Genomic DNA, 12,978 nt, shown 5'->3' with positions numbered 1-12,978 from the left:
TCAATTGGCACTAAGTGAGCAACAACAAATAAAATCAGTTGTTGTTGGTGAGTTCAGCTGACATTGTTTTTTTTTCTATTGAAAAATTGAAATTGACTTTGTCATTTATGAGTTCTACTCAAATGTTCTTTTTTTATAACAACTATTTTCAGATATACAGGGTGATATACCGGCAATAGTGCGTCGGGCATACTGAGCTCCTAGAATAAAAAACTTGAGAATTTTGTTTAAGTGCAAACCTAAAGTATGTACCAGGATGTATTTCAGGAAAATATTTTAACTTCTATAGGGTGGCTCAAAAAAGTGTGAGTGGATCTGGATGATTTTTTTAAATGGAACACCCTGTATATTATTGCATTTTTAGGGAAATATTTTAACTTCTATAGGGTGGCTCAAAAAAGTGTGAGTGGATCTGGATGATTTTTTTTAAATGGAATACCCTGTATATTATTGCATTTTTGGCTTCCTTTCAGATCACTTTACATAACCCTAAGATATGAATAAATATATTTCGATAGTTTCAGAGATATTAAAAAACAAATCAAAAATATATATTTTTCAGCCCTTCTTAAAAAAACTATTAAAAACACAGGAACTGTTCTGAAATCAAAACTATATTAGGTATTTACTTTAGATGGTCTGTTCTTTGCTGTATGGTAATCGTAAATCATACAGGATGTTCAATGTTCTACGCCAACTTTCTAAAATATAAAATATATTTTTCTTTGTTTTTTTAAATGGAAAACCCTGTATATTATTTTTTATTAGATGGAGAGTTAAAAATGAACATTTTTGTATTTAGAGTATTTCAAAATTTTTAACGGTTTCGCAGATACACGCAGTATTATTTCATATGGCGTTTTCAATGGTAAAATACGAGAGAAAAATCATTGGGTGTGGCTTTGATAAAAATTTACTCTGGAAAATGCCATATGAAATATAAAACCGCAAATATCTGCAAAACCGTTAAAAATTTTGAAATACTCTAAATACAAAAAATGTTCATTTTTTAATTCTTCGTCTATTGAAAAAATAATATACAGGGTGTTCCATTTTAAAAAACGAAGAAAAATTATTTTATATTTTGAACATCCTGTATGATTTACGATTTTCATATTTATAGCAAAGTAAGTACAGACCATCTAAAGTAAATACCTAATATAGTTTTGATTTCAGAACAGTTCTTGTATTTTTAATAATTTTTTTTAAGAAGGGCTGAAAAATATATATTTTTGATTTATTTTTTAATATCTCTGAAACTATCGAAATATATTTATTCATATCTTAGGGTTACGTAAAGTGATCTGAAAGGAAGCCGAAAATGCAATAATATACAGGGTGTTCCATTTAAAAAAAATCATCCAGGTCCACTCACACTTTTTTGAGCCACCCTATAGAAGTTAAAATATTTTCCTGATATACATCCTGGTACATACTTTAGGTTTGCACTTAAACAAAATTCTCAAGTTTTTTATTCTAGGAGCTACAGATGCCCGACGCACTACTGCCGGACCCTGTATGTATATTGAACTAAGAGTATAATTTGAAAAGTTATTATATTTTTTCGCCAATATTTCTTTTTTATGAGATAATTAAAAGAAAATTTAATTTCCAGACTTTAAATATCACCATAATTTCTTTAAATGCATTCTCTCAATTATAACCCAACACCTTGATGTCGATATGCTGTCATAAAATTATGACTTCAAATCTTTCCGGTACGGTTTCTCATGGGGCATTTATTACCAATAAATGACGTGTTATTATTACGTTTTTGACGTTATTTTTTGTAAAGAATGACGGTTCTCGTTTATTCAACGTGACGCTACGGTGATGGCTTATTGTTTTAATTTAGGAAAAGTACATAGTATATGTAATATATTTTATTATGAGATGTAATATAATTTTTATAGGTATATCTACAAGAATTAATGCCGTTGCTAGTTGATTATATTCAGTTTTCAAAGTGACTTTAAGATAATTTTGTCTTTCTAATATTCAATACAATTTTTAATACTGTTTTTCATTACGATTTGCAAATAATGTCCACTTTTGTGGCAGGTTTGCTTCTTGAAAAAAAAGAAGCTTATATTAGGACAACTTTTAATCGGCATTAAACAGCCTACACAATTTTGCTAATAAGAGGAAAAACTAAGTGGTTAGGTTGGCGCACATGTTTTTTTAACAAAATATTCCAGTGATTCAATAATAATAAAAAAATTAAGACTAACTTGTAGCTACAAAATAAAGTAGAATCGGACCTATGTTGATCTAAAAAAAAACTTTTTTTTTACGGAAGGAATCTTCCCACGAAAGATGGCACATGATTTTTGAAACATCCTGTATGTGCTCGTATCCATTGTAAAAAATATTAAAAATGTGATTTTTAGAATACAATATCTATTGGTCTTGTCCGCAGATTTTTTTAAACATTAAAATTTTAAGTTAGGTTTTTGCTTTGATATCAATAGCAAAGTTACCATAGCCGTAAAAAAACGGCGATTCCAGATTCTCTGGGCAAAATGGGGAAACACCAGAATACCTCATTACTGAGTGCGTCGAGACAGCAACCATTCGTGCGATAAACTGTGGTACTACTGATATTGGAGATGGAGAACTACCCTCTGTACCCTGACCTGGGACTGTACGATGAGTTATAACTCAAGAAAGGGGGACACAATAGATCTGTAAGGTTGCGGTGATTAACTCCCCTCCCACTCATTCTTTTCTCTCCAGTCACTATTCTGTTCTATGGTGACCGCTGTGTGTGAAGTATTTTTCTAAAAATCGACATTTAATGTTATTATTATACGTATATTACACTGATGGGGTTTCAGATGGCTTATAATTATACAGGGTGAGTCTTAAATAAGTGCAAATATTTTCAGTACTAGTCGATCTCGATAAAATAAACGGATTTTTTCTTTAGCGTTTTTCAAATAAATCCAAAATAACCGAGTTATTTTACTTTGAAAATTTGCAAAAATATTTTTTTGGCTTAAATTTTGAGAATCACGGCTCTTTTCTAAGTTTTCTTTCTTGAAAATTTTAACTACTACTTATGTTGTCATATTACCAAGAAATTATGTTTATTAACTAAAAACTAAAAAGAAAATCCAAAAAATTTATCAAAAAATTTCAAATTTTTAAAATCTTTAGCGAAAAAAAATTGATTATCATGTTTCTAGGGTCGAAATATACTACCTCTAAAAATATTTGCACTTATTTAAGACTCACCCTGTATATACGTTTAAAACAATAATAAAAATATGTTTTGACGTTTTTGTAGATCAATATGTGCAATTTGTGCACAAAAAAATAAATTATCGTTGGTAATTGATAATTTATTTAGTACCGATCACCAAAATAATTATTAAACATAATAATAACTGAAAAATTATGATTTTTATGATCACTGTATAAGTAATAAAGTAATATTCAAAACTATAGAGGTTGCTAGTTTTCGACTGAAAAATGCGTGGTTGTTGAGAATAAAAGACGAATACAAGTAACCGCACTTTAGAATTCATCAAAAGAACATTCTTATTGTTTTGAAATGTTTTCGACTAAAACAAGATGGTCAAAAGAAATGTTCCTTTGGATTCAGCTTAAACAGTTGAGTGATAATTTGAATTTGTACGAGTCACGACCCGCGTAATTGATGTCGATTTATGTTCAAATGTTTCGCAACAGCGAGTCGGTAGGATTATGCGTCAATGTAAACAAAAAACGTAACAAAAGAACTTGTGCCAACATGCTCTCTGCCATTTAATTAGCTGACGATAACATTAACTGGGCCGCGAACAACAATAAAAAATCCGCGTAATTCAAATCTAAATTATCAATATCAGATAACAAAAAAAAAGACTGCGTTCCAGTATTTTTGTTATGTTTCGTGTTCATGAAAGATCAGTTAACAGATTATATTATAACATTCCAGGTAACATTACTTATAGATTTATATGTTATAAAATTAAGGTACTGGTTTTTACTAAATTCAATACAAATATAAATATAAATATCTTATTGTTCTTTATTAGTAGTTTATTTGGTAACACGGAAGTAACTATCTTTTTATTTATAAAGTACTTAAGACATTTGTTTGGTAAAAACTTTTTAAAGATGTCTTGATTTTTGTAATCTTGTTTTTGGAGGAAAATTTTCCAAATTTATTGTATTATTGTGTATTGTAAATAATACATTACGAACGAATGTATAGCGGCACTCCAGAAGCGCAACTATTGCTATGATGATATCTTTGATATCCAGTGACTTAAATAGTCTAGCGATATGTTTTATCCTTGAATTTTCTTAGGTTTGGTTTGGTTTTAATAACTGGACTGGTTGATCTTAACATTATGTTCAACACTTCTTTGCCTTCTGAAAAAAATATTCTGTTTTTGTTACCAAACCAAACCAAACCCCGTGACCATCCGAAGATTGTTCTTACTTAAATCAAAGGAAAAGCGCTTTAAGAAGCATTACCATGGAAATCGAAACTGTGAAGCACTGTCCTGGCTGCGTCAAGGCGGGGTTAATCTGGGTGCCAGGCCACAGCAATGTGGTGGACAATCAAGAAGTAGGCAGCAGAGTAAGTAAACCGACGAGTAGTGACAGTCCCGTTTTCAATTTTTTTTGCGGCTGCGCGAAATAAGTAGGTTATCTGTCATATGAAGAAGCGAAGTTGTCACTATTGTCATTTATCAAATATCTCTATGTACTTTATTTCAAGTATACCTCAGGCCCTCAGGCAACGAATCGTTTTTTTAATTATTTATTAGCTGTAAGATATTTTATACATCCAAATTTAGAAATAAGGATAAAAGAAAACAAAAACATATGTATAAAACTTTATAATTAATTCCACTTCAAATTATGAGCAGTGTATACCATGTTTATAGGACCACTTCATAAGTTGAGAAGTTAAATACGTAGTCTATCTGTCAAACACGTCAAAAGAGAGAGAAAGAAAATTTCGTCCCACCACATCAAAAGAGCCGACGGTTTCTGTCGCTACTCGGCGATCTACTAACTCTGTAAACAGACTAGCCAAAGAGGGGGCCAGGGGAGATGTTGTGGCTGATGACCCACCACTTGTGACGATCAACATACTGAAGGAAGCCATAGAAACTACCATCAAGGCCAAGCAGCAAGAGACGTGGCAACACCCTGAGGACTGCGCTACAGCTCGAAGGCTATGGCCAATGGTAGATAGCAAAAAGATAAAACAACTACTAGTGAACAAAAAGAACCTAGTACGAATAATTCTAGGTGTCATCACTTGAAACTGGCCCACGGGGGTAAACCTCGTGGGATGGAAGATTTCCAACGACGACTACTGCAGAGAATGCGGAGAGGAAGAAGAAACCATAGAGCACCTGCTCTGCCACTGTCCGGCACTGGAATACCGACGCTTTAAAACTTTAGGACAAGTTTTTTTGGAGGGTCTAGAGGAAGCAGCGGAAACCGACATTAGCGACATCAGGAACTTTGCAAAGGGTTAAAAATGCCTTAACGCAAAGAATGAATGAGAGGAAGGTTTGGTACAATAATACAGATCGCAATGGGCCCAAGGCCTCTGGGTAAGGGATCAAACATGATCCCAAACCCTAGCAACCGAACCTAACCTAACCTAAATCAAAGGAAATCTTTATAATTTTTCTCGGTCGTAGGTCCTGAGAAATGTCTTTGAGTGTCTTAGGCCGTTGAAGGATTCCCATTCCATGTTACGGATGGAGTCTTCCAGGATCTTCAGTTCCGCTTTAAGTTGGTTTCCATTTGGAAAGCAAAACGGTTCTGGTCCAGTTAGTCAGTGAGTGTTTGCTCCTTTTAGCTAGATTGTTTGCTTTTTCATTACCTTCAATCCCTTGGTGGGCTGGCATAGAATAGCAGGACTTTATTTTCTTTGCTTAATTTGCTCAGTTTCTCTAGGTATCATAGACTATCGGATAAGATTTATTGCTTGTTTTCCATCTTTCTACGTTTTTTGTTTAAATATTTCTGTTTATTCTCGTATTTATTTTTTAATTAGTTGGCTTGTAAATTACTATCAAAGACAATTCCCATATAAGTCTATATATAAAATAATAGAGATGTTCATTTCCAAGCCAATTGACGTGTGCAATGACCAAATCAAACTATATATAATTGCTAAACCATAATACCATATTATGATACATAATTAAAGAAACAGTTGATTTAGATAGATATTCAACGCTCTGTATCTCGCGATAATTCTGCTATGTTCTGGAACGCAGGTGTTAGGTAAATAAAAACAAAAATTCGACGCGTCTCAAAGCTATTTATTATCTATTTATTATCAGTATGAGATTACCGTCCAGTAATTCGACTTTATTGTTTCGCGTTAATATAATTTGCATAAGTTGTCCATGAATCATTATTTACTTTTTAATCGATTTTGAACGATATCTGATAAAGATAATCTTTTAAATATTTAGATCTGTAACTGATAGTATTTTAATGTAATTTCTCGAAATATATAGAGGGTGTAAATGAATCAGCAAAAATATTTTTTTGAAATTTCTAAAAATATACTGAAGAAAACTGACTGTTTTAATCGTGCGAACACGGCCACATGGCCACGTGACCGAAAACGGGGCGTTTCGAACTGTGACGTCAGTTCGCGGACGCGTTTTGCAGTTTAGAGGCATTTGTGCGGCTAGTGAGTGAATTTATATTGCATTTTTCATATGTTTTTCTTGCTGTATTGTGTTAGTTGTTAAAAGTGTTAGAGGGGGGGATAATATGGAACCAAGGATTCTATAAGCACAGAGCGTGACAATTTTCTAACTTTTTTATGTTGAACTGTACAAAATTCCGACTTGTTCTTTTTGATGATATCCCTCATTTAATATTTTTAGTTGAGAATAAAGGTCATGGCGGGTTGCAAAGAACTAAAACGTTAAATTGAACGCCTAACATGTCGGCTTATAGCATGCGCCTGAATTGTAGCTCTAAGATACATCTTTCTTATTTGCTTTACATCATGATATCATCAGGTTTAAGTAGGGACAAATAAACTATTTAGAGTGATTCTCTTCGGCTTAGGTCTCAGGTGAGCGGAGCTAGGCCAAAATGGGAATAATTAATTACTATGCTTCTAGAGGCTGTATGTTAATTTTTCAAAGACTATTGGTATTACTTTTTCGCATTCTAACCATTGGCTTTAATTAAAAAAAAAATGTGCAAACTCTCTATTAGGATATTTTTAGTGAATTTGGTTCTTCCTGTATAATTTAATAAGTTTAAACCCTGCACTGTTAAAAATGAAAACCACGTTCTATTTTTCATAGTGTAATCACCTCCCGACTTTTTTCGCACTAATTTATTTACACCCTAAGTAGTACTGTAAGATCGAAAAAAAATGGCTGGGAAATGACGATCGATGACATTTCTCATATAAATTTTCATATAAAATCACAGCGATCTTCATCTCATAGCCATTACTGACGCCGTTTTTTTTTCGATCATACGGTATATAAATAATATATTGATTTTGTGGATGATTAATTATATAGTTCTAACTAACAATTAACAATATTCTTTATTGTTATATTTCTTAGCTATTAATATTTAATTTGTGAATAAAATTAACACCTAAACAATGCTGAACGTCTCTGCCTTGCAAGACGTATCATTGGAATAATCAACTTAATTGTTGCGCACTAGTAATTAGTAATTTTACGATTGACACTTTCATTACCATCTTGATACGTGTCACTTAACATTAATTTATTTGGTCGAGTGTAAAAGAGAAAAACAAAGGAGTAGTTCGTGATACTTATCTTCTTATTTTTCTTTAATACTGATCTGTTTAATAATAATTAATTTATAAAAAATTGCAATTTAAATTTCTTATATATATAATGACTTTTTTCTCTAATCTTTTTTCAAAGATTTTCTTTGATTTAAGTAAGAACAATCTTCGGATTGTCACGAGGTTTCTAACAGGACACTGTCTCCTCAACGAACACCTCAGTAGATTGAAGCTGAAAAACAACGGCGAATGTAGATTCTGTGGGAAAAATGTGGGAAACAGCAGAACACCTCATCACTGAGAGCATCGAGACGACAACCCTTCGTGCCATAAACTTTGGTACGGCTGATGTCGGAGATGGAGAGCTGGCCTCTGTGGCGCCGCCGCCGCGCGCCGCCGCTTCAGCTACTGGCTTTTGTCTGGTTTGCAACTGGTTGTAACTCAAGAAAGTGGAACACACAGTAGATTTGTTAAGCTACACGCGCACTGGTGCGATCACGGTCGCGATCATGATCACGATCAAGGCAGCGATAACATGAGCGATCATTCTAGCACACACCAACGCATTCATGTTGACCGCCGTACCTATATGTAGTGAGCTATCCTGTAGGTATACATAGGTACAAATTAAATATTTGGATTATGTATACCGAAAAAAAAACATTCTTAAATATTTACCTACAATATTTAAACTTAAACAATAAAAATGTATACATATGTACTATCCAATCCAATTGCAACTCCAATTTTGTCTCAAACTTTTTATTTTTAATTCGATAAATTTTGTAACTTGGATCAGATAAACCATATAGAATTTTGTGTATTTTTACAGCCTTAATTAGCTGCTCTGTTAACTCCATTTCTAAATTGCAACTCAGTTGGGTCGCGATCACGCGATCAAACTCGACAAGTTGAATCTGATCTCCACCGCAGAATAGAACGCAGTCAGGCTGCTTCGTCTCCAAAACTCGATCGCGCCAATGTGAACCGGCTCATATGTATTCTACAGCAACTTTTGGCCGCGGCCGCGTGTAGATCGTGATCGCGGCCGTGATCGCACCAGTGTGCGTGTAGCTTAAATGTTGCAGTGATTAACCCTCCCCCTAAACATTCTACAACATTCTACTACTACTATTTTCTTTATTCTTGTTTTATTTTGCATTTTACAAAAATATCTTTATTTGATTCTTACATTATTATTATAAATCAGAGTTATATTTAATTGTACCCTTTTATCATAATTTTGCATTACAAACGTTCTGTAATACAACCCACAGAATATATACCCGTGAATTTAAATGACTGTAAATACAGAATAATCATTATATATTATATGCGCTTTACTACATTTTTTTATTTAATTATATTTTAATTAATTTTATAAATTTATGCTGGTTGACTATGCAATAAATATGCTAATATTGCGGTTTATCTTAACTGCACAATTTTATCTAATCTTTAAACAAATTAAAATATATTTTATGTAATAAGGTAATACCATTAAAACAATTTAAATACAATCAATTCTTGATTTAATAATAGCGCCGTAATAAAAAGAGAACAATATTCTACGTGTGTAAGTGATTTGGCCATATGTGGAAGGATAATATGCCTAATATTCTTTAGAGATCTTTAAGTTCAATGGTAAAGGGAGAGTGGTGAAGAAAAATATAAAGAGCCACCCATTGTTCATTAGAACTGTAAAAAAATGGCAGGAACTACCAGTAATTATTACTTATAATATAATCCCTAGAGCTAGTAGAAGAATATATGCCATATAAAGCATTATTTTGCCGATACTATACATACAAGTTTATTATTAATTATCATACAATAATATACTGGGAGATATAGGTAGACAGGTATACATAACATTATTTTGCAGTGTATCAGATATTATTTTGTTCAATAAAAATGTTAATACCAGGGTGTTCAATAGGAAACATTAAATTACAATCGGTGTTATTAGGAAATAATTGAAAACATTACTGACATGAATAATGTAACTTGCGTAACTTGACTTGGCATGTAATCAGAGTCAAATCGCCGTCTAAAGAAGATTGAAAATCGTAAAGGAATATAATCTTTTCCAGATAATTCAGTTTTGTGTTGTAATTAAACGATTGTTTATAATTATCGGCTATTGTGTTGCTCACAGTTATTTGCAAATTTACTTTCAAAGGACGCAGCGGTTATATAAGGCGCAATACTACGTAGCATCGTGGATACAACAAAAATATTATTGAAAAACGTTTTGATTTACTTTATTCACATTACGAACTTCATTTGTAATAGCCAGATGCATGGAAATTACATTGTAATGTTGGTAATCGTATCCCACAGATGCTGCTTCATCAGACTCTAATGATTTACTAAGTTGGCATTAAAATATTATTTATTTTGATTTTCAAACATCTTTAGTTTGATTATTTGTTTAAAGCTCATCAAATATTAAAAAGTATTGCCTTAACTAGATAAATCGAGATAGTTTAGCATTGAATTTTACACCCGGATAATAAATTGTACATATGTAGTATTTTGAACTAAATATTGTACTAAATAGGCATTTTTGTTTATTAATCTTATTAACGTGTGAATAAACCAATAAAATTATAGTAAAAATTGGTCAAGTGCGAGTCGGACTCGCGCACGAAGGGTTCCGTACCATTCATTATCTATACAACATTAGACACCATATTATTATAAACTTTTTTTCCGATTTAGCTAAAATTTTGAACGCGCGTATAAGTAATTTTAAGAAAAATGAAGAAACACATTACTAAAAATTGTATTAATCAATAATAAATATGTAAAAAGTAAAAATAAATATGTAAAAATTAAAAAAAAAACGATTAAAAAAAGTCGCCTTGACTAGGATTCGAACCTGCCTTACTACGGCTCCAACGTCATAGCAGCGTAAAGTCCTAACGCTTTAACCACGCGGCCACCGAGGACTTGAAAGATTCTATGTAAAATTCTTACTTAAAAGATTATGTTTAGTGAAAGTACTTTTTTATTTATAAACATTTATTTATTTCTGTTTTTAGTATTTGTTCTTATAGCGGCAACATAGGTACATTATCTGTAAAAATTTCAACTGTCTAGCTATAACGGATCATAAGATAGACCTTTGTGACAGACGGACGGACGGACAGCGAAGTCTTAGTAATAGGGTTCCCGTTTTTACCCTCTGGATACGGAACCCTAAAAAATAATATTATTTTTGATTTTCAAATTTAGTATTTGCTATTTTACAAAAATAATTTTGTGTATACCTTTGTGAAAGAACTATACAGGGTTGTTCACCACATACGACACGGAGTATTGTAGCTAAACGATTAGATTTTGACAAATTGTAAGTCTTGGGTTCGTTGAAGGACTATTAGAGCTACAATTTAAAAATATTTTTACAAGATACAGAGTGTCCCAAATATATAAAAAATATCAAAGTTGTATTTTTTTAAATGGAACACCCTGTATATTATTCCATTTTTAGTTTCTACGATTAAAATAAAGGTAAATTTGATTAAGGTTTATTACACTTAAACCTTACCGTTATTGAAATATTTTAAATTTTGTAAAATTCCAGTAAAAATTTTAAGGCTTCATTTCTCCAAGGGTGTCAAAGTTTTTAATACTAAATATTTACTGAAGTCTATTTATTGATCAGTTATTGTGTGGCAATAATAAAAATAATACTACCTCATACAGAGTGTCTAAAAATTTATTTTAAATAATTTCTAGCTTTAAACGGCTATATCTTGTTTAATTTAAATGGAACACCCTGTATATTTTAGGAGAATCAGATGCACAATTTAATTGTCTTAAAGAGTACAGATACTAATATTGTCGATATACTTCGTTTATTTCATTAAAAAAATATAAAAAGCTGTTTAAATATTTGTTAAAGAATGATTAATATGATTCCAGTATTCGAACTACATTAATTGACTGTTGCGTTGATTTATAATAATTGCTCCAAATACTAAAAAATTGCATTTTGTATGTGTATTAGGCAATGTTGTAAAAAGTAACTCCTTAAAAATGATATTTCATTTTTTGACAAAAACTTTTATTTATAACAACAGAGACATTCATTTTCATAACTTATTATTATATTGATTTCTGATTCAAATCCACATTTATTTAGAATAATTTATTAACGAACATAATTAAGTATGTAATTAATTAGTATTTGTTCGGAAATAATGGTGGTATATTTAATTATAATGGTATACTCTTTTATAAATATTTAAATAGTTCTGTTTTTGCATACAAATGGGATAGTAATATTATCATTTTGCTAAAAATGATAATATTACTAGCCTGTACATTTCGTACATTTGTCGCTTTAAAAACATTCTAAAATGTCAATATTCCATGGGTATATTGATAAATGAGATCCAAATTATAAGAAAATGCATTTTCTACGAAAACTTGAAGGGATAGGTAAGAAATGGTATAATACAATTTGATAGACAATTAAATTGTGCATCTGATTCTCCTAAAATATACAGGGTGCTCCATTTAAATTAAACAAGATATAGCCATTTAAACTAGAAATTATTTAAAATAAATTTTTAGACACTCTGTATGAGGTAGTATTATTTTTATTATTGCAACACAATAACTGATCAATAAATAGACTTCAGTAAATATTTAGTATTAAAAACTTTGACACCCTTGGAGAATTGAAGCCTTAAAATTTTTACTGCAATTTCACAAAATTTAAAATATTTTAAAAACGGTAAGATTTAAGTGTAATAAACCTTAATCAAATTTACCATTATTTTAATCGTAGAAACTAAAAATCTAATAATATACAGGGTGTTCCATTTAAAAAAATGCAACTTTGATATTTTTTATTTATTTGGGACACTCTGTATCTTGTAAAAATATTTTTAAATTGTAGCTCTAATAGTCCTTCAATGAATTCAAAACTTACCATTTGTAAAAATCTAATCATTTTGCTACAATACTCCGTGTCGTATGTGGTGAACAACCCTGTATATTATGTATTTTTTGTAATAACAATCTTTGTTAATTTAATTAATGCTGTACATAAACACATCAAAATGGTCTAGGAGACAAAAGTGAAGTAGCTGTATTTGTAATTAAAAAAAATAGGATCCAAGATTGATATGCAGTAGGTAAGTTATAGACAGATATTCCGTTTTTTTTCTTAGTTGGTTGTTGCTTTT

At 31.2% G+C, this 12,978-nt stretch overlaps 1 protein-coding gene across 1 annotated transcript in view; it reads right to left on the bottom strand.

The window, feature by feature from the left end:
- The window catches only part of LOC115883079 (serine/threonine-protein kinase NLK-like), a 28,889-nt gene extending 16,146 nt beyond the window's left edge, over window positions 1-12,743 (bottom strand). Inside the window, exon 1 of the mRNA XM_030901365.1 lies at window positions 12,723-12,743. Within this exon, the coding sequence (XP_030757225.1) occupies window positions 12,723-12,743 (21 nt within the window). The remainder of the gene's footprint in view (window positions 1-12,722) is intronic.
- Between the last annotated feature and the right edge of the window lie 235 nt (window positions 12,744-12,978).

This window comes from Sitophilus oryzae, unplaced genomic scaffold (genome assembly GCF_002938485.1).
Source record: "Sitophilus oryzae breed Bouriz unplaced genomic scaffold, Soryzae_2.0 scaffold_1803_pilon_pilon, whole genome shotgun sequence".
In the NCBI taxonomy this organism is placed as follows: domain Eukaryota; kingdom Metazoa; phylum Arthropoda; class Insecta; order Coleoptera; family Curculionidae; genus Sitophilus; species Sitophilus oryzae.
Note: the sequence above shows the minus strand (reverse complement) of the source record. Positions and strands in the feature narration are given on the sequence as shown.